The following is a 22434-nucleotide window of genomic DNA, read 5'->3' as shown; positions in this document are numbered from 1 at the left end:
AGGAGAATTGCGAAGAATGATTTAAATAATTTTCCAAAGGGCTGAGCTCTGCTTTCAGTATATATATGGAAATCTAGCATTTTCCAAACCTAGGCAATTAATTGTCCAGGGCATTCTAGGGCAATAAAAACACACTAATAAATCGTGTTGATTCCTATGCAAACGAGTTGCAAACATGAATCAGAGTGTTAAAAAAAATCATACTCTTTTCATCAGATTGTTAGTGGATCACCCTTTATGATATAAAACAAAGTATGTTGTAGAGTATGGCTTCACATGAATCACCAGGAAATTGGTTTATAAAAAGAAATGAATTATATGGAAAAATATATGAACTTCTGCTGAACAGGGCTAAAGATACTTGCTAACAATACTCAGTGGAAGTTGGAAGTGAAAAGTGTGAGTAGAGAAAGGCTCAAATGACCATTGCTCATCAGTTTATAAACATATTGTGATCAAGACTCTATAGCAGTGTGTGCCGTACAAAAATTCTGACATCTTCAAGCTGGGCCCACACACATAAATAGCTTCCCTGTCAGGACAGCTCTCGTATGGGTGGGAAATAAGATGTATACCCCACAATCAGCACACACTTTTACACAGGCAGTAAAACCCAGACACTTTTATTTAAACTTTAGAAAGCAAACAGGCTACCCACAAAGAATAGTTAGGAAACTCAAAATGTTTTATTTTGTACTGTTTTCTTTAAAAAAAAAAAGTGTAGATCTTCATTGATTCATCTGTATAAATATTTTTCCTGGCAACAGTAGTTAACTTTTAACCTCCCATTCAAAAACTTCACAACTTCAAGTATTTGAAATGCACTTAAATTCCCCCCTGCTTTTTATTTTCTATATTACGTTCTCATCATGATTAACTGACTCTTGAAGTTGAAGAATTTCTTTTAAAAGGAAGTTCAAAAATCTTTACTAGTATGTACTAGGACAAATTAGCATTCTCTGTGTCAGTACCCATTTTAACAGTACTATTTTTCCTAAAAGATAGAAAGTGGGGGGAAAATAGGCATACCTGTTCCATCCAGAGCAAAGCACAAAATATCATTTAAAAAATAAATACCTAAGACATTCCTGCCACACTTCCATGTCCATTTCCTCAGCTGTTGAAAAATTTTCTCAAGTGGCGCTGCATCTCCACCTGCCTTCTACCAGCAACCTCTGTGGCTCTGTCTCACTGAATCTGACTCTGGAGGGTAACTGCTCTTTGTCACTTGTCATGAAGCTTGTAGTTTGATATCCTGGGCTTCACATCCAATTTCAGAAACTCAAATGACACTATATGGACTCACTCTAAATCTTTTTTTAGTGCAGTTTGGCAAATATCCCAAATGAAATTCAACTCTAAGTTAAAAGTATCAAGCAGAGATAGAGCTAAGTGTGTCTGTGACTTGCTGGGCTGCCCAAAGGCTCTGGTGAGGTTAGGAATAGAAAACCTAATTGTCCCTAGCTGAAGGGCTGCAGACACCTGTTGCTTTGTCACAACCGAACAGTTAACCACAGAGACAGCAGGAACCCAGAGGCCTAACAGCAACCAGGCTGCTGGGCTGCTGTGAATATCTTTAAAGGCCAACAACTGCCCTCAGCTTTGCCCCACCTCACAAACTCAGAAACGTTGGAATCATCTCCACTATAACTCAGGGTTAAGAACAGCAAGCATTAAACACGAACACCTGATAGATTCTGCTCCACATCTCCCTTCTGGGACTCCAGCGCGCTCTTATTTTCAGGCTCTTTCTACCTGCTGATTTGAACTTTGGCTTTGGTTTTGGTTTCTAGAAAAAAAAATGTATTATAAAGCTGTCTGGAGAGACCACCGCTAGATGGCCAAGTCACCTGGCCTGGCCCGCCCACTGCTGGCCTTGCTGGACCTTCCTGGGTCTGTAAGGAGCAAGGGAGGCTCATGCATCTCTGCTGTGGTGGTCAAGGCCTGCTCCTCTTCTTCGGGGGTCACAGCCAAGGCACTCTCTTCCAAGCTGCTGCCGCTCCGGTCCTCCAGCAGCTGGGGTGCGGTGCCCCCTTGCCCAGCCTCCGGTGGGAGCCGCTGGCTGTTGCTGCCTGCGGGGCTTGGGGCTGCGGGACTGGACGCTGCGGAGGAGGCTTTCCGCGCCGGAGTCTGATGCTCAGCCGCTTGGTTGGCCCAATTCTGCTCTGTCATCAGCAGGTGTTGGTTATTGTAGAGCTTGGCAGGGTGGCCCTTCCCTTGTGACTCATTCAATGCTACCATTTTGAAGTCTGCTGCTGGTGGCGGGGCTCCGGGGTACCCTGCTTCGCCGGCCTGTCCCAGGGGAGAGGCATAATGCGTGTACAAAGGTGGGAATCCAATAGTGACCGTGGGTGGGCGGGAAGCGAGTGGCAATGGCTCTGCGGCCACCAGCTTGGATTCGGAGGTGTCTGGGCCGAAATGATCAGTCACTCCTTGTTTGAATTTTTTCCAGCCCAAGTGGTAAATCTCCAGCATGTTGAGTACGAGAGAGGCACAGGCCACCGCTAGCATGAAGATGATGAAGATGGTCTTCTCGGTGGGTCTGGAGATGAAGCAATCCACCATGTTGGGGCAGGGCCACCGGTCACATCGGTAGAGCGGCTGCAGTTGGAAGCCATACAGAAAGTACTGCCCAGCGATGAAGCCCACCTCGAAGAGCGTCTTAAAGATGATGTTGAAGACGTAGGTCCGCAGCAGCGCCCCAGCGATGCGCACCTTGCCCCGGTCGTCACGCACCACAGTCTTATCCTGAGAGCCAGCCCCATCTAGAGACTCCTGACCCCGCTCCAGGTGCGGGTTTTCTCTCCTCAGCAGCTCCTCCTCCCTCTCTTTCTTCTTCTCTTCCATGCGCACAATGTGCAGTACGTGGCCCAGGTAGATGAGGGTGGGCGTGGACACGAAGATAATCTGCAGCACCCAGAAGCGGATGTGCGAGATGGGGAAGGCCCTGTCGTAGCACACGTTCTCGCAGCCAGGCTGCTGGGTGTTGCAGGTGAAGTCGGACTGCTCGTCACCCCACACCTCCTCCGCTGCGGCCCCCAGCACCAGGATTCTGAAGATGAACAGCACCGTCAGCCAAACCTTGCCGATGACCGTGGAGTGCTCCTGTGCGTTCTCTAGTAGTCGCCCCAGAAAGCTCCAGTCACCCATTGCTTCAGATGGCTAACCTGTAAGGGAACATGGCGCATTAATACGCGGGTTAGAGTAGTTGAGCTGCAGAGGTCAATCACCCCAGGGCAGTCACGATGAGTACTAGAATTGAGTCGTATCAGCTGTACTCCCACTTCCAAACACGGGTAGCGCTGGGGAACTCTCCTTAAGGATGTAGGTACACATGTGCATAGTCAGCTCTTCACATCCTTAGGTTCAACCAACCTCAGATGAAAAAATAATGGGGGTGGGTGGCGGGGGGGAAGGTAATTGCATCTGTCCTCAACAAGTACAAACTTCCATTCATTCATTTTTTTTTTTTTGGTACCTGAGATTGAACCCAGGGGCAATTAATCACTGAGCTACTTCCCCAGCCCTTTTTAATATTTTAACTACAGACAGGTCCTTGTTGAGTTACGTCTCTCTCTCTAAATTGCTGAGTCTGGCTTTGAACTGGAGATTCTCCTGCCTCAGCCGCTGGGATTATAGGCATGTGCCACTGTACCTGGCTGTCATTATTTCTTAATACAGTATAACAACCATTTCCACAGTATTTACACCACATCAGGTCTTCTAGAGATGGTTTAAGTATACAAAATGGAATGTGTAGATTCTATGCAATACTAAGCCATTTTATATAAGGGACATGAGTTTCTGTGGAAGATAGCATCCATAGGGGTCCTGGATTCAATGGACACTGAAGTACTGGATGTTATTTCCCTATTAACATGTGGAACAGAATTGAATTAATATCTACAGCACTGTGCAGTGGTCACAAGTAGTAACTGCTGGCATAAACAAGATAACCACGTGTTCCATTCCTTATTTCAGAGATGAGGAAAGGAACGCTAGAAAGAGAAATGATTCACCTGACCTTTAACTCCCCACATCTTCCTCCACAGAAGCATGGTATCCCCACAGGAGCTCTGGACTCTACCTGCAACTCAGACCAGCTTCAAATTTTCACCTTTGTTTGTGTGAATTAGAGCAAAATTTTCCCAAATTGTTGTTATTCCCATGTCACCTTCAATAATGTGTCATGTACTGGTATTATAAGTCATGTGTCATATGTCACCTTGCCATATTAATCTACTACCACTCTTATTATTTACTTTTTTTCTTAATAGCAACTTTCTTTTTATGCTTAAATTTAGCTTAAATAGGAAACTCTACATCACTTCTCTAAAAGGAGGTACTGATACCATAAATGGAAGGTAGCTTTAAATACATTGTTGACAATTGTTTGCTCTAACTTCCCCTCACAAACAACCCCTGAGTATAAACTCTTTATTTATTTAAAGAGGGAGGTTAGAAGTATTAGAGGTGTGTTAAAGATACAAAGGGGATTGGTTCCAGGATCCTGAAAGATACCAAAATCTGTGGATGCTCAAGTTTTGTATATAAAATGGCACAGTTTTTGCACTGAACCTGTACTCATCCTCTTATATACCTTAAAACATATCTAGATGACTTATAATACCTAATAGGTGTAAATGCTATGTAAATAGTTGTTGTACTGTTTAGGGAGTAATAACAAGAAAAAAGTCTGTACATGTTCAGTATAGACCCATTTTTTTTCCCCCTGAAATATTTCTGATCCTTGATTGGTTGAATTCACAGATGTGAAGCGCTGACTGTACTATAATCAAACTGAGACCTTCAAGACCGCTGTTAGGATGAAAACAGAATTAAGGGATGGAGTTTCTCATATTTGATTCCATATCAATGAATACACCACCTAAAATCACCTCTCCTATTAAGTGTAATCTTTTTTTTTTCTATTTTCAATCTTTTTTTTTAAATTTTTTTTATTGGTTGTTCACAACATTACAAAGCTCTTGACATATCATACTTCAAACAATAGTTTCAAGTGAGTTATGAACTCCCATTTTTACCCCAAATACAGATTGCAGAATCACATAGGTTACACATTCACATTTTTACATAATGCCATACTAGTGACTGATGTATTCTGCTACCTTTTCTATCCTCTACTATCCCCCTCCCCCCCAACTTCTCTTTCTATCCCATCTACTGTAATTCATTTCTCTCCTTATTTTTCTTCCAATTCCCCTCACAACCTCTTTTATGTAGTTTTTTATAACAATGAGGGTCTCTTTCCATTTCCATGCAATTCCACTTTTCTCTCTCTTTCCCTCCCATCTCGTGCCTCTGTTTAATGTCAATCTTTTCTTCCTGCTCTTCCTCCCTACTCTATTCTTAGTTGCTCTCATTATATCAAAGAAGACATTTGGTATTTGTTTTTTAGGGATTGGCTAGCTTCACTGAGCATAATCTGCTCTAATGCCATCCATTTCCCTGCAAATTCCATGATTTTGTCATTTTTTAGTGCTGTGTAATACTCCATAGTGTATAAATGCCACTATGGAGTATTACACAGCACTAAAAGTGTAATCTTTGTGGTCCCTACAGAAACTCAAGTTAGACACTTGGGCAAAGATGGATGGAGTGGTGGCTGGGTGCCAGAGGAGGTACCAGGGATGACAGGTCGTGATGATCCTTCCAGGACCAGGGCTGCAGTCCTTCAGCAGGAAGTCACCCAATAGCACTAATAGGCATCCAATGTGTCCCTCGTGCTGTGCTGGGAACTAGGGAAACACCTCCAAATGCAGCCAAGGTGCTAGAATGGAGCCAAATAAACAGGGGAGAAGCCACTAGGCCTAGGTCTTCTGGGCTGGAAAGCCAAGGGTGCTGGGTAGGGCTCATAGGTGTGACTACACCTGAGGACAGGAGAGCTGCAGGCACACTCTAGACCCCCTCAGCAAGAGTTAAGTATGTGTCTGGGAGCAGGAGCTGCCTCTCTCTGAGCCTGCGGAAAATAGGTGACAGTCATGAAGGGAGGTAAGACATGGACTCTGTTTTAGAAGGCAGTAGCACTCTTCAGACACAGGGGATACATATTAGGTGTCCCATGTCATTGCTGCTCAAATAGTCTGGGCATTGTGACTGGAACTAAAGAAGAGCTTCAGCGTTCTCAAAGCCACTCTTGGCAGTAAGGAAAGCCATTTCAGCTGTACGAGTACGCCTAGGTTGCCAATGGAACACATTTTAAATTTTAAAATGTTCAAAATATTAATTTTTATGATTAGGATTGAAGGCAAATAAAACTTGCTAGAAATCTGATGAATACCTGTCTTTGAATACATTTTCAACTCTTTGCTTATTCAGTCGAGATCTTTAGAGAAATCTTACTCTTCATAGACTCTACAGTCTCCTTGTCCCATATTGTGACTGGTATAACTGGCATCTTCTTCTTATTCTTCTTCTTCTTTTTTTAAAAAAATATATTTTTAGTTGTCAATGGACTTTATTTATTTATTTATATGTGGTGCTGAGAATCGAACCCACAACCCCATCACCTTAATTTAATTAAAAATGCAAAAGAGAAGGCTGACAATGACATAGACTTGTCTCACCATAAAAGGTGCTTTAGACAGGAACCTGAATGTCAAAGCAGGCCTCTTGATCACTTAATGATATCAAGATTTCTCTTTGTATATTTTCCTTAGTGATATCCACATGGGGTGATTTCAGTTAACAGAAAGTTGACTCTTCCAAGAGCCTGCTGATGTTTGGATTTCTACTGTGAGAGTTTTGTCTCTAGTTAAAAATGTAAATACGCCAGGATAAGTCTCAGTTTGATCCTGATAAATGGGTTTGGGACTATAAGATGGGTAGCTGCCACTGGATCAAGAATGATGACTATTAATGTATATGTGGTCATGGCAGTTAACACATGACTAATTTGAGAAAAATTAATATATTGTATAAATTCTATTCAATTCGTAACTGGTATCATTTTGCACATTCTTAGAAGGTGAAATGTTTTACTTCTGAAACTTAATTATTGTATACGAAACAACCCACTTTTGCCCATGAGGTATGTCAGGGAACCATTCTAGGTGACCTCCTGCTTCTCCTCCAAGCTACAATTCTCTTAATCAGTCCTCACAGGCATCCCTAGAAGGACAGTCACTCAGCGCCCTTAAGATGATCATGAAGGCTCCTTGCTGTGGTTTTTATGTGGTACCAAGTGTCCCCCCAAAGTACATGTGTTGGAATCTTGGTCCCCAGGATGGTGCTACTGGAAGGTCATGGTTCTTTTAAGGGGTGGAGCCTAGTGGGAAGTCCTCTGAAGGAGGATTGTGGGTCTCCCCCCTCTCTCTTCCTCCCCCCCCTGACTTCCTTTTAGCCATGTAAGATCCTCCTTTCACACAGATATCTTTTATTTGGTGAAAGAATCACCAGAATTGAGCTAATGCCAGTGCCATGTCCAAAACAGTGAGTTAAATTAACTACTTCATAAGTAGCCTGTGTCAGATCCTTCAATATGGTGACAAAAAGCTCACTAAGAAGCCCCCAGTGGTACCTCTGCCCATAGCCCTTCTTTCTCCGCAGTCTGCTGAGCTCTTTTAACACATAGCCCTGAGCAAAGAACTGTCAAGTCTCTGACCAACACTGCATAGGACAAAACCCTGGTAGCATGCAAGACCCATCAGGACTGGCCACAGCCCTAGGCACATCAAACTCCTGCAACCTCTGAAACACCACAGTTATGGCTTCTGCACATGATGTTTCTCTAGCCATACCCATCTAGAGCCCAGCCTGCTGAATTGTCCTGATTTCACATTCCCCTTAAAGGTGGCCAATGCAGACCTACACCACTGCCCTGGGCACTCTCTTCTCCTGACCATGCTCTCCTCTGTTTCAGGAAGTTCCCTCCATCTCCTACCCATTCAGGCTAACATCACAGGTGTCTCCTTTCTTTGCTGTCCAAGGATAGCAGGGTCTCTGGTCTCCAAAGATCCCTTGACTGCTGCAGGCTTGTCTTCCTTAACTCTGGTCCTGAGGGTGGAACTGGCTCATGCACACCTCCCTCTTGACATCTGCAGCCAAACTGGAAGATGTGCATTTCTGGAGGTGTGTGAGGAGAAGCCAGTGTGGGTATCTAATGCTTCCAGCCACCCTCAGATGCACAAGCAGTTTTGCACTGTTTGCCACGGTGTCACCTGTTTGTTGATGGGCTCAATCCAGGGGCTGATGGGCTCCCCACCCAGCATTGGTGGCACACAGGAAGGAAGGAGACTTTGCTGTTCGTCACAGACTGGACAGAGCTGCTGGCATTTCCCTGTGGAGTCAGAGAGGCAAAAATATTCTGCAACGTTCAGAGTGACCTCACAGCCAGTAACTATCTCAGCCAAAATGTTCATTGTGTGTGCACCTGTTAAGGAACACAGGGCCACAATCTACTTATTTCGTTGGTAAATCAGAAGAGGAAGGAGAAGCTGACGACTTCTACAGTGTCTTATTACTCTAGTGTCTTGTTACTCAGCTATTCTGGCTTCACCCTTTCCAGGCTTTTTTCGGTCCAAGTGTTCATAGTATCCAAATATATGCCGCTGGAATTGCACTGTGACCTTCTGGTGCAGCCTGTAAGAATGATGCTATCTGGATGATCTGCCTGTGCTTTGGCAGTGGTTACAGCTCATTAAATGTGAGAGACGAACAATTAAGAACATGTCTTAAGTGGGAGCATCCAGCAATATACTCTGTATGGTAATGTACAGTGGTAAGATTTTTCTGGAAAAGAATTTAGTAACATGGATGAGAGATGTAAAGTTATAATACCTTTGACCTTGGATTCTACTTGTAGGGCCCAAGACTAAGAAAATCACCAGTTATGTATATAAATGTTTGTTCATGATTTCTTGTAAATGTTACTTACAAGAAGGAAGAGCTGGAAACAGAAATCTCCCCTAAAAGATGACAGTCAAATAAATCATTGTGGCTGGCGGTGGCTGACCCAATGGTTGACAACCCAGGTCCCAGTCATCTCTTCTCCTTTGCCTGCCTATAATGTGACTAGGAAGAGAAGTCCTTGCTTCCCTATCCTCCCTTCTGGCTAGAAGTGACTATAAAATGCATTTTGTCCACTGAGATATAAGAATCCTGCTGGAAAACTGGTTTTCAAAGAAAAAGGCAGATGCTATTTGCACTGTTTCTGTATCGAGTACATATGTGATACCTGGAACTGGGCAGCCATCTTGCAAACTTGAGTCAATAAGCTTGAGGGAAGAGTCAAGAAAGTCCCAAGGCATCTGCTGGGACAATGTGGAGGTGTTGAATCAACTCTACCAGCCACTTTCAGACTTTTTTATGTTAGGAGGAAAAACTACATTTATTTTAGTTAGATATTTTTGTGTTACTTGCAGACAAAATAATTCCTAATTGATATACCACCTTAAATTTCTTACAGAATAAGACTGGGCATACAAGAAAATATATGGTTGACTCATAATTACTAAGATATAATATGATTCATAACTATTGAAATATATTGATATCTTGTTATAGTAAACATAATTTCAAAGCACATTAATAATTTGAAGAAATACTGATGCTACAATGATAAATGACAAAAGACTCATACAGTACTATGGTCTAATATCAGCTGTTTTACACATACTCACACACGCATGTAGAGAAAGGAAGAATGATACTGAAATGTTAACAGTGGTGTTTTTGAGAATGGGGTGATTTTTATTTTCTTTTCATATATATCTACATTTTCCATCACTACATATCACATCATCATAAAAGTTTCATGACCATGGCTTATATTTTTTGAAGTTCTAGGTTTTGAAAAAATCAGCTGATTCCTTTTTCATTGTTCATCATGGTTTCTACTTCTTTCTGCTCTTTAATTGTGTCAATAGTAAGTACACAAAAGACAAATACAATACACTGTGCACAATTAGCCCAGTATTAGAAGATAATGCTTCTGGGATTGCTGAGGCACATAACTAGCCCTGACAGGACAGCAGCTATGATTGATGACACAGAGCTTAAAGTGAACTCCATCCTCCTGCCTGACAGTCTACACATTGGGAGCAGTATTGGGGGGGGGGATGCAGTTTCCCCCACAGAACCTAAGTGTGTCCCCTTATACTCACTGGTGAGCCTCACTGCTGCACTTCACAGGTTGGGTTTGGTTTTGTAAAATGCATATGCACATGAATGACAAATTTAACCAGAGCACTATTTGGATTATTAACAATCTGGATAGAAGTCAGATTAAATGGGCACCTCCAAAGCAGAAGTGGCATCCACCTCCCTGCACAGTATCAGATTTCAGGTGGTTCCAGATGACAAGTAGAGGTTCTAGAGTTTTCTTTTTTTTTAATTAATACCACTTTCAAATCTTAGCCTTCCAATGAATCCCACCATCATGTACATCTATAATGCACCAATAAAAATGTGGGAAAAATAAAGAAATCACATCTCTAGTATTAGTCAGATAGAAAAATCAGTACAGCTATGATTCACAGTGGCTCAGCAAGAATACTTTAGACAGGATCTTCAGAAATTGAGATCAAGGGGAACTAGCACAGAGGTTGGGTGAAGGGAATGCCTAGCACCCACTTGGAGGAGAGGGTGCTATGATTTGGATGTGGTTTGTCCCCCAAAGTTGTGTTGGGAGTTTCGTCCCCAGGACGGCAATGTTGGAAGATGAAGTGAGGCCTGGTGGGAGGTTCTTAGGTCAACTGGGGGTATGCTTTTGGAAGTGACTATGAGATCCTAGCTGCCAAACATGTTTTGCAGCCAACAGGGTCCTTGAACCTCCAAAACTATGAGCTGAATAAACTTCTTTCTAAGTAGTCTACCTCAGGCATTTCATCACAGTAATGCAAAATGGACTAGTACAGGTTTATTTTCATCTTGAATGGAAAACCTCAAAGTGTGACTGCTAACTTTGTAAGGTTCATGTGATCTAACAACAGAATACTGCATCCTGCATTATTGAGCGTTTTTAAGATAAGGTCATGTGCTGCCATAACCTTTCAGGCAACAATGGATTACATATATGATGAGGTTCCATAAGCTTATACCACAGTGATACACTTGATGATGTTCATACGATGGTGGAAAAAAAAACCCCAATAACATTGTCAGAATGCAGGAAGTAGTTAGGAGGAGGGTCTGTCTGTCTGTGGTTGGGGCTTCATGGGAGGGGGTGTGAAGAGCAGAGAAAAAGTCCTTTGGACGAAATTGGCAGAAAACAAAAAAACAATGAATCAAGATATCAGAAAGGACTCATGACTTGGATATGCAAAGGTGGGACTTCAGGGAACAGTCCCACAGCCAGGCACCGTGGGAAGGGACCAAGGTGAATGAAGACCAAGCCCACTGGTGCCAGATGGTGCCAACAAAATGGTCTCCTTCCGTGTGGGCCAGATGAGCTTCCTCAAAGTCACAAAGTTTGGATTTTGTTAGGTTCTTGGAAAATATGCTCTGTGAAATTATTTTTTTATTTTTGGCATCATCATTTCCTCTTTTTCAGTCATTGTAGGAAAGTTAGTTAAAATTTTTTTTTCAACAGAACGGGGAAATAGGCTTTTTAAATTTAGAATAATTTTAGAATTAAAAAATTTTCAAAAATATCATACAGTTTCTACATACTCTTCATCCAGCTTCCCCAAATACAAACAACTTGATAACTGCCATAATATTATTAAAATCTATGACATTAACATTGGTGAAATACTTTTTTTTTTTGTAGTTGTCTTTTTCTGTGTGGTGCTAGGGATCAAACCCAGGGCAAGTGCTCAATGCACTGAGATACACTCCCATCCTGACAAAATACTCTTAAAGACATGATTTAAATTTTGGCAATTGTCTGAATAATGTCTTTTTCTGGTTCACCATACCACATTGAAATTTAGGTTTCCTATCTCCCAAGACTTCTCTAGTCTGAGAAATTTCACCTTTTTCTTAACCTTGAAAAGTCTGAAGAATATTGAACAGTTGTTTTATAGAAACATCTCTCTTTTTAAAAAAAAAAAAAAGAGACAAGAGTGTTGCCCAGGCTGGCCTCAAGAGATCCTCTTGCCTCAGCCTCTTAAGTAGATGGGAAGTTCAGAAACTTCTAATCTTAGAAGAAACGGTCAGGTAACTCCTGCAGCTTCTCAAATCAATAGGGAGCCAGAAAACCAGCGATGGGCTCAAGGGCAAAAGGGCACCAAGGACAGGAGAGCCAGCATACCTGTGAGTCACATTTTACGTATCGGAAGGCAGCCTTGAGAGCTGTGAAGAGGGGTGACTAAGAGTGTCAACATTCTCTGCAGTGTTCAAGAATGAAAACAAATAAAAGGCCCTTTGATCTCACAAGAGGGAGACCACTGTTGGTCCTCAAGTGACCAGTCTCATGGGAGGGTAGGGACAAAAAATATAGGAGAAGAGTTAAAGAGGAGGAGATGGGGGGAGTAAAATTATATCCAGAAAACTTGCTCAATAAATCTAGAACTCAAAGGAAGAACAGTCCACGTGGATTAAAGGAAGGTGCAGGGCCTAAGACAGGGGAGTTATGGGTATTAGACATCAGAGAGTGAAATCACAAGAGAAGATGAGGATAGGGAGACACAGCAGCTTCCTTCCAATGACAGGAGGGAGGTGGGAGGGCGGCTGTGGGATGCAACCTCCTCCAGAGTGCTAACAAGACTTCTATCAGCGAGGTCAAAAAGGAGGTCACCTCCAGCCAGGGCAAGACTCAAGCCCCTGAGAAGACAGAATGTCCCATGATGGGGGCCAGAGAAGATGAGAGTATAGTTCCACCTCCATTCCCTTCACGGCCAGACACCGATCCACAGGCAACATGCAGTCCTTCGACATGCGCAACCCAAAGGATTCTCTGAGGACTTGGTATTGAATTAAACAAGGGCTCTGTCCCTTGCCACTGAACACTTAGGTGTGTGTATGGGGTGGGGGAGGCAGACACACAACCCATACCTTGTCCGATATGCCAGTGCCGTCTCTGGGGACACAGAAAGGAGCGGGGTACAGATGAGGGCATATGGTCAGAGAGGAGCAGGGGAGGCTCCCTAGGGCAGTGGGCAGGGGGTGAGGACACGAAGACAAAGGAAAAGGGAAGCCTCAGCTAAGGAGGCAGAGTATTCCAGGCAGGAAAGGGGCGAGGGTGAGCACAAAGCCTCCGTGAAGGGACCACGCTGGTATCCAGAGAAGCAGAAAAAGTGGTGAGAAACAGCAGAACATGCACGAAGGGTGCCCCCTCGGAGAAATGCCCACGGGTAGGGTGGGGTGGGGAGGGGAGACCAAAGAGAACTGTGTTCATGCCTCCCTTTAGAGAAATGGAACTGTCTTTTTCCAAGATGGGGAAGGCAGAGGAGGGTCAGGTTGGGGAAGGGCATGGCTATCAAGGGTTTAATTGGGATGTGTGAAGTTTAAATGCCTCATAGACATGGAAGTGTGGGGGCTGAAGGTTCACATCTGGGATCTGTTGTCAAGCAGATGGTATTTTAAACCCTCAGACTGCATGGAGATCATCTAGGGCAGCAGAGAATAAGAGGGGCTGGGGTCAGAGACCTGGGGTTCTGGATCATCTGCAAGGAAAGCACAGAGGGGCTTATGAGGAGCGGCTCATCAGGAAAGCAAGTTTGCGTTAAGACTAGAGTAGAAACAGAATCAAAAGATTTAATCTGTATTATACTCAATATCTTTTTATAACAATATCTTTTTAAAAAACATTTATTTTTTAGTATAGGTGAACACAATACCTTTATTTTTTAATTTTTTTTAATGTGGCGCTGAGAATCGAACCCAGTGCCTCACTCGTGCTAGGCAAACACCCTTCCTCTGAGCCACCCAATACAACAATATCTTGACAAAACACTGTTACTGGGTTTACAAATTAGGTAAATAGAGTATAATGTAATATAATGAAGTAGTATAATGTGGAGTAGGGCTGGGTAGATTAATTTTGTATTGACTGTGTGTGATTGTCTGGAATATTGTTGAGTGGAATTGTGAGGCTTAGCCAGAAAGAGTTCTATGTTCAGTTAGTAATGTCTGCTCAGGTTTGGAGTGGAGGCAGCGGTGACTAATTTTTGCTATCTAAAAGGACACAGTGGGCTGAACTAGTCATAAATAATATATGTGGATAAATGGGCTGCCCTAGTTATCTTTTCAGCAGTGGAAAGACTTTTCCATTAGCTTATTTCATCTTTCACACTTAAGACAGTATAGTTGACCCTCCAAAACCAACCAGGAATTCAACCAACCTCAGATCAAAAATATGAATTAAAAAAAATTGCATCTGAACTGAACATGTATAAACATTTTTCTTCCTTTGATTCTCTTATACATTTGATAACTACGTACATAAAATTACACTGTATTAGGTATTAATAAGTCACCTAGAGATGACTTAATGTATATATAGGAGGTTGTGTACAGACAGGTTCTATTCAAATACTATGCCATTTCACATAAGGTACTTGAGCATTCATAGATTTTACTTTCTGCATGGGATGGTGTGTATGTTGGGCAGGAGGTTCCTGGGACCAATTCCCAGTGGATACTCAGGAATAACTTTACTTGATATATGGTAGGGCGAGTCCCTCAACCTTGTTCTGCATATGACATTTGGTTTCAGTTTATCAAGTTACACAAAAATCCAAGGTACAATTTTAATTAGAAATGCATTAAATTAATAGACAAGTCAAATTTACCTCTTTACAATCTAATTTCCCCAGCAAGGGGCACAACTATGTCACCGGTGAGGAACTTTTTAATATCATTCAATTGTACTTTGGATCTTGACCTTGAAAACCTTATACATCTTTTGTAAGGTTTATTCCCAGATGCTTTAGAGTTGTTCTAAAGAGTTTTTCAAATTTTATGATTGGTTATCATTGATACCCAGAAACATTATTTTTGTTTTTGAAAGCGCTGAGAATGGAACCCAGAGTCTCATGCATGTTAGGCACTACTTTACCACTAAGCTATACCCTCAGCCTGATCATTATTTTTATACATTAATCTTGTATCCAGCAACCTGTTAGAAGGCACTTAATATTTACAGTGGAATATTCCTTTGAATGTTCTATGTAGACACACAATTATAACATCTGCTATTAAGCATAAATGTATCTCTTCCTTTTCTAACATTAATTCCTGTTATTGCTTTTTCTTGTCTTCCAGAGCCAGCCAAGACTTCTACTGCCTGTAGATGACATACTTTCTTGTTTCTGGTTTTAACACAAATAATTCTAAAATTTTATCATTGACCATGATGATGTTTTAACATATATCTAGCTAAGGAAATTTCTGTCGTCTTTTCTATAGACTTTGTGCTATTTTTGTTTTCTAAACCATGAATGAGTACTGGATTTAGTAGAGCACTATTTCCTAGTATCTATTGTGAGTTGATCACCTTAGCTTTGCTGGTATAAGTTCTTATCATGATTTAATTCTTAATACTACTAGAATATTTAATTTGCTAAAACTCCATTTTGGATTCTTGTTTGTTCATACCTAAGATTGAGCTCAACTTTTTTTTTTTTTAATTTAATGCTCTGGCAGGAAATTCCCATTCAGAATCAACTGATTTTTTTAAACTATCATCAGATTTTGGCATGCAAGTTATTTAAGACTGAAAATTTTTAAATTCTTTAAAGAAGCTCATATAAGAATCCTATAAAACAGTTTGGGACATTTTTAATAGGGCTAGGAAGATGATTTGTTTACAAACTCAATTTCATGAACCATAACTGATATACATAAGGTTTGCTATTTTTCAAGTTAATTTTGATGATTTGTATCTTTTAGAAAATTTTCCATTTCATCTATTTCAAATTTATTAACTAAAATTCCTTGGCATTTTCTTATGCTCTTTAAAACCTATATCTGTACTAGATTCCTTTGTTTGGTTCCAAATATTACTTGGGGCTTTAAAAATATTAGTCTTGTTAGAAGTTATTCTTTTCTTTCTTTTTGGTACTGGGGAACAAACCCAGGGCCTTGCACATGATGGGTAAGTGCTCTATTACTGAACTGAATATCCCCCAGCACAGTTTTTCTTTTTTTAATTTTTTAAAAGAACAAACTTTGATATGTTTAAAAAGGAATGACAGTTTACTTTGTTGGTTTTTTCCCCCAGTGTCTTACCATGTATGCTATATTCATGGCATAGAATAAGTCTGCGAAAAATTCCTATGGATCTTTTAAACAGATAATGCCAATTTTAGTATTTCCCAGGATTACTATAAAATACCCATATATAATTTAAGGGCCTCCTTTACCTTAGTGTAAAATTTTTATTATTATATAGTCACAGGGGTTTCTATCCCCACTTTAAAAGGTAAAATGCAAGGGCTGGGGATGTAGCTCAAGCGGTAGCGTGCTCACCTGGCATGCGTGTGGTGCTGAGTTCGATCCTCAGCACTACATACATACAAAGAAAGATGTTGTGTCTGCCGAAAATATTAAAAAATTATCTCTCTCTTTTTTAAAAAAAAAGGTAAAACACAGGTCATTCTTAATTATTTTTGAACAATTTTCTATCCACAATGGATCCCATGTCTTTATTCTTTGCTGTTGAATAAATATGGTAAACATTGTATGAGACTTTTTTCATTAACTTAATAATTTAATGCTCTGGCAGGAAATTCCCATTCAGAATCAACTGATTTTAGTAAAATTATAAAACATTAATTTTTCCAACTTCTTTACTCACAGTTCTAAAGTACTGCTAGGAGTACATTTTTTTTTTATAGTCACAGAATAAGTCTCCAGAAACACCAAATTGTTTTTTTTTCTTTGTAATATTTGCATTTACAAAATTCATTTTTAAATTACACTTTTAATTTTACTTATATTACTTATGAAATAAGAATGTATGGGGAGTACTTGTAATAATGCATGCCATGCATTATTATCATCTTATTTTCTCTTTCATGTGGGGATTTTAATCATTTATGAGTACCTGAAAAGCTGACTGCTCTTGAGCCTTAATTTGGCTAAGTAAGGCATATACAATGAACACTTTTCATCTCTATTCAAAGGAAAGAATGAATCAGTTTTTATTTCTTGACCTATTGCAATTAAAAGCCTAGTGAGAGCTAATTTTATTTTTTGAGACAGGGTCTTGCAGTGTTCCAGGATCACCTTGAACTTGTGTGCTAAAGTAATCCTCCTGACTCAGCCTCCCGAGTAGCTGGGGTAACAGGTACATGCCACCACACCTTGTTGCAATGACAGCTAATTTTAATTTGGAAGTAATTTTAAAAAATGTGTTTATTTAAAAACCAAAGGTTTTTAATGTTTTATATTCAAGAGGGCAAAATTAACTTTTTAATCCATATTTTCTTCTTGAAACACTTGACTAAAATAAAGACTCCTTTTGGAAATATTAAGTCACTATTTCCACAATTAGAGTTCTAACATTAAGTTAGAAACTTAACAGCTGGCCAAGCTTCAGTTCAACTAAAAGAAAGATGGAGACAGTGCGGAGCATAATTAGAAACACAACTGCCCTCCAGGACTATTCATGTCACACAGGGTTCCTCTTAAGCCCTCCAGATACCCTCCCTTTCCATTACCCTGGCCAAGTCCTCTGGTTTCTTCTGCCAATTATTAAATGGCATTATAAGTTTTTAAATAACTTCTGTGAAAGAACTGTGAATTCCACTAGAATTCTTCACTTACCCAACATTTTATTTAGATATTTAATGGTATGTTAACTCTAATGGACTTACTTCAACATTGATACTCCAAGTTTTAATAATTAAGTAATGAAAAAAGTCACTACTCAAAGTAAAATGGAATGCAACAGTATCCCACTTTCTGAGGGGCTGCTTAGAATAATAAATAAAATCACAGGGGTGGTGGTTTAGCATACCAGTGATCTGAACAGGTTCTTGTCTAAAACGCCGCCGAGTCACAAAGACTGATCAGTGTTTCAAACACTGACTTCATAAATACAGTCAAAAGGTAATTTCCCTCTACAAACCCAATGACATCATGCAGGAACCTTACTCATTATCCATGGAAGAAATATGGGATCATAACATTGCAGTACTGGAAAAAATTTCAAGGCACTCTAGTTTATCTTCTTTTTTATAAACAAGGTAATGGAGGCACAGAGAGGGCACTGAGAATTGCCTAAGGTTGCACATCCCAAAGTGGTGAACTCCTGACTTCCAACTCCTGGTACAACTTACCTTCCCCTCCTTCCGCATGACTTCATGCACCAGGCGGACGGTTCAGGTTACAGCAGTTGTCTTTTGTATTATACCAAATTCTAACACATTTCCCAATATACATATTTAGAAACACAGGTTAGAGTACATTTTAAGCTTTCACTCTTCCAGTGAGAATCTAAAGAGGGCATTTTCACCTTTTATAAAAATTGTGAAATAATCATTGACATGCTAAGGACAGTCCAGTTACTTCATCATATAAATTAGAATCATAATTTCAAAGCAAATTCAGATGATTTTACTCTTACTTAGTGAACAAAACCTCACAACTTGATAATTTTTATATTTTATTATCCATTTATATTACAAATTATACATTTGAATGTTTTCTTTGTTGCAGAAAAATTCCTACAGTATAAATATAATTTCACTTTTCTTACTCAAACCTACTCTATTAGTATATAATAGAGATCTCTTCTGTGTCCCAGAACAAAAAGATTTATTTCAAATCTAAGAGGAATTGGAGTATCATGAATAAATGAACAGTTTATGGAGATCATCAGGTGGACTAAGTGAAAAACACTGATTTATATATTTAGTATCATTAGTTTGTTAACAGTAAATTTAAAGTAGATCACTAATTCTTCAAATTAAAGAAAAATGCAAGAGTGCGGAAACTATTCATACCAACCATTACTAGGCCATATTTCTGGAGCTTTAGTACAGTTTAAAAAGCAAGCAATAGGGCACCAACCTAATTACCATGATGAAGAACTTCCCATCACTGTAAGAACAGAATTTAAGATGCAACTTTATTTCATTGCCTTTAAGCATTATATTAAAATTGCAAAACATACAGTTTACATACATATGCTGGTATAGTTACATGTACAATTTTGTATTTCTTTTCTCTCTTCAATTCAGTGAATATTTATAAAATAGCTTGTATATGTGTGGCACTATACTGTGCACTGAGGATATTTAAATAACTAAGATATAGTCCTTATCCTAAGGAGATTCATTTGTAATCCATGGAAGAGGCAGATTTGTTTAAAAAAATAAAAAAAGAGGACCAAAATACTGGGACTAGGCATTATACAATGGCAGAAAGGAGATCGAGACTATAGGTTTATCAAGCCACTAAGTGAATTTGGCTATTTCTTTAGGCTTTCTACACAGGATAAAATGCTTCTCAGTGTATTCTGGAATGTTTTGACGCTATTTTAGCAAATTACAAAAGCTCTGCATTTATTAAGTTATTACATAATTATGTGAAACACTTAAGATCCTAAAAATATATCTATCCTATTTAACCTTAGGTGCATGTTCCAGAAATGACCACATTTGAAAAACCATAGTTTAAATTCTTTACATGCATGAGGCTTTCTGGAATTCACATTATTTTAAGTTTCAAACTCATGTGCAAAAATTATTTTAATTAAGAAAAATAAATGCAATAACTTAAAATGTAAGTTAACATTCAGAAAACTGGATAATATGATTATGCCAAAATGAAACCTAATATCATCTATAGCTATAATGCACTAACAAAAACAGAAAGACAAAAAAGAAATAATATATTATAAGGTACAAATGAGACATTTACATTGAAGAAATCATTACAGTGGTTGCCTCTGAGGAGGGGAATTGGGGTTGGAGGGGGACTTTTCCTTTCATCTCTACTTCTTTAAAATATATATTTTAAGATGTTGATGGATCTTTATTTTATTCATTTATTTATATATAGTGCTGAGAATCAAACCCAGTGCCTCACACATGCTAGGCAAGCACTCTACTGCTGAGCCACAACCCCAGCCCTTCTTTTTACCTATGCTAAAAAAAAAAAAAGAAAAACAAAAAAAACCCTTTATTTTAGTTGTAGATGGGCACAATACTTTTATTTTATTTATTTATTTTTATATGGTGCTGAGGATCAAACCCAGTACCTCACACATGTTAGTCAAGCACTCTCTCTCTCTGAGTTACAACCACAGCCCATTTTACCTATACTTTTGTGAACTTTGAAATTTTCATGTACTTGGATTGTCTCCAAATAAAATAATTAAAAAAAAGAAAATTGGGTCAAAATTCCTTTTCTTATTGGCAAAGAATTAAAATATTACCTGCTATTTTTTATTATTATTGCTACTAATACTATTATTATTACTAATAATACTAGTAGCAGTAGTAGGAACTAAATCCAGGGTCCTGGGCATGCTAAGTAGGTGCTCTACCACTGAGCTACATCGCCCAACCCTTTTAAAATTTATTTCACTTCTTGCTAAATTGCCCAGGCTGTCCTCCAACTCAAAATCCTCTTGCTTGAGCCTCTTGAGTAGCTGGGTTTACAGGCATGCACCACCAGACCTGACTTCCTGCCATTATATTTAAAGACAAGTTTCAGCCATGCCGTGGTTAACAAACAGCACTAATTTGTTACCAATACTAAATTTTATGAATTACTTCACCCTAAAAGGACACGTGCATTGCCCTTATTTGATGCTTATCTCAACAGGATCCAAACTGCTGAGCTGGTGGATTCTGTGCCAAATTAGCTGATGTTTACTTTGAACACACTGGTATTTGGAAAATAAATCCCCCCTTTTTCCTTTCTTATCTTTTAACGTTTGTTTTGCAATACATTCCATAGCACTGTGGATGATCTGCCAGTGGTGATGCACCATTGTTTTGAATTTTTAGGTGAGAGCCAATACATAACTCATTTCTCAGCTGTTTGTATATATAATCACTTTTTTTTTCCCTTCCCAGATGCTGGGCATTGACCCCGCGGCCTGGGTTTGTTGGGCAAGTGTTCTACAATGAGTTACAACTCCAGTCCTATAATCATTTTTAAATGGCATATTTTGCAAGCACCTTGATAAAATAAAAACGGGTTTTGAAGCCCCAGTCACAAAATTTCACGAACTGTGCATAGTGGGATGAATCTGTTCAGTAAAGTGTGGAGTAGTAGGCAGCAAAGTAATAGAGTCCCCGGATCGCTATGATTTAAGTCTCTAAGGGAAAGGATTACTGTAGAGTGCAGATAAGGTTTTTCCCCCTGTTCCGTAAATTCTTAACACTTACATTATCACAAGCATACAGATCAGGAAATTACGTCGTAGCACTAATCTCTTATGTAATTCTTTCAAAAGAAAAAAAGAAACTTTAAAAAAGTTTCTTAAAGGCAAGTCAACTTCGTTTCCAAACCTTCCCAGCACAACTTCAGAGACCATGGCGATGGTATTGCCCGCACAGTTGCACTCCACTCTCTGCAGCTGTTAGCTGTGAGAGTTTTCAAGTATTCCTTACGCTCCCTAATGTTCTGGGGCAGCCCCTGATTACCCCCAAGCCAGAGGGAAAACATTCCCAAGAAAACGACTTCAGCCTTAGCCACCCATCAAGGAGAACTGGAGCTCCGTTGAAACTTCTAGGAGCAAATGGAAACTTTTATGCCAAAAGTTTCTCTAGGGCCCAGCTCCCCAGCCCTGCGGTTCTCCTCAACTCTTCCAAGTATCCCGAAAGAACTCCAGGGAGCTGGGAGCCGCCCACGCGCGGGCCCAGACTTCCGGAGCTGTCCCAGGAGAGTAGCGACGTCGTGTCCCGCCCGTCCCTTGCCGGGCGCTGCCCTCGGCCCCGGCGCCGGCCTCCTGAGCGCCCCAGCCCGCCTTACCCCGCTCTACTGCGGCGGTGACCAGACGCGCTCCTTCCCGAGCAGGGCTCTCCAACGCTTTGAAAACGAGAATTCCTTTCACACGTGCGGTGCAACTTCACGCGTGCGCCCCACACCAGGGCACGGCCTCCCCGCCCCGGCCGCCATCCCCGCCGCCCCAGCGCGCTCCGCGTTGGGCGCCCCCGTGCCGCAGCCCCCGGCCGCCGCGCCACGCCCCTGCCGCCTCCCCCCTGCCCGGGCCGCGCGGGGGCGGTGCCAGGGTCCAAGCGCACCTCCATCCGGCGCGCATACCACACACCCGCGCACCACATCCCCACCCTGCAAGCGCCGCGTACCCGGCATTCACCATCCCATCTCGCATCGGCGCCCATATCACGCACTTGCACCTGACCTCGCACCTATAGCCTCATCTCGCAGGCGCACCCATACTCCACTTTCACATCCCACTGCGAACCTACACCTGCACCCCGCACCTGGACCCATACCAGGCATCCGCATCCCCAAACCCGGCACTTCGCATCCGCGCCTGCAGGACTGCCTGCCAGCTCCGAGCGTGGAAACCCGGACTCTCCCCTGCCGACCCACACCCACCAACGC

The 22434-nt window shown here is 40.9% G+C and overlaps 1 protein-coding gene across 1 annotated transcript; it reads right to left on the bottom strand.

Annotated features, from left to right (window-relative positions):
- Positions 1-607: 607 nt before the first annotated feature.
- Positions 608-21986, bottom strand: Gja3 (gap junction protein alpha 3). The gene is made up of 2 exons (XM_005338621.5): positions 21838-21986; positions 608-3167 (listed from the first exon to the last, which is right to left on the bottom strand). Exon 2 carries the CDS (start codon positions 3148-3150, stop codon positions 1834-1836), a length of 1317 nt encoding a protein of 438 aa, XP_005338678.1. The 5' UTR covers positions 3151-3167; positions 21838-21986; the 3' UTR covers positions 608-1833.
- Between the last annotated feature and the right edge of the window lie 448 nt (positions 21987-22434).

Source organism: Ictidomys tridecemlineatus, chromosome 6, assembly GCF_052094955.1.
Source record: "Ictidomys tridecemlineatus isolate mIctTri1 chromosome 6, mIctTri1.hap1, whole genome shotgun sequence".
In the NCBI taxonomy this organism is placed as follows: Eukaryota; Metazoa; Chordata; class Mammalia; order Rodentia; family Sciuridae; genus Ictidomys; species Ictidomys tridecemlineatus.
Note: the sequence above shows the minus strand (reverse complement) of the source record. Positions and strands in the feature narration are given on the sequence as shown.

Coding starts and splice junctions, on each gene's coding strand:
- Gja3 (XM_005338621.5), bottom strand. CDS start 3,150: ATGGGTGACTGGAGCTTTCTGGGGCGACTACTAGAGAACGCACAGGAG.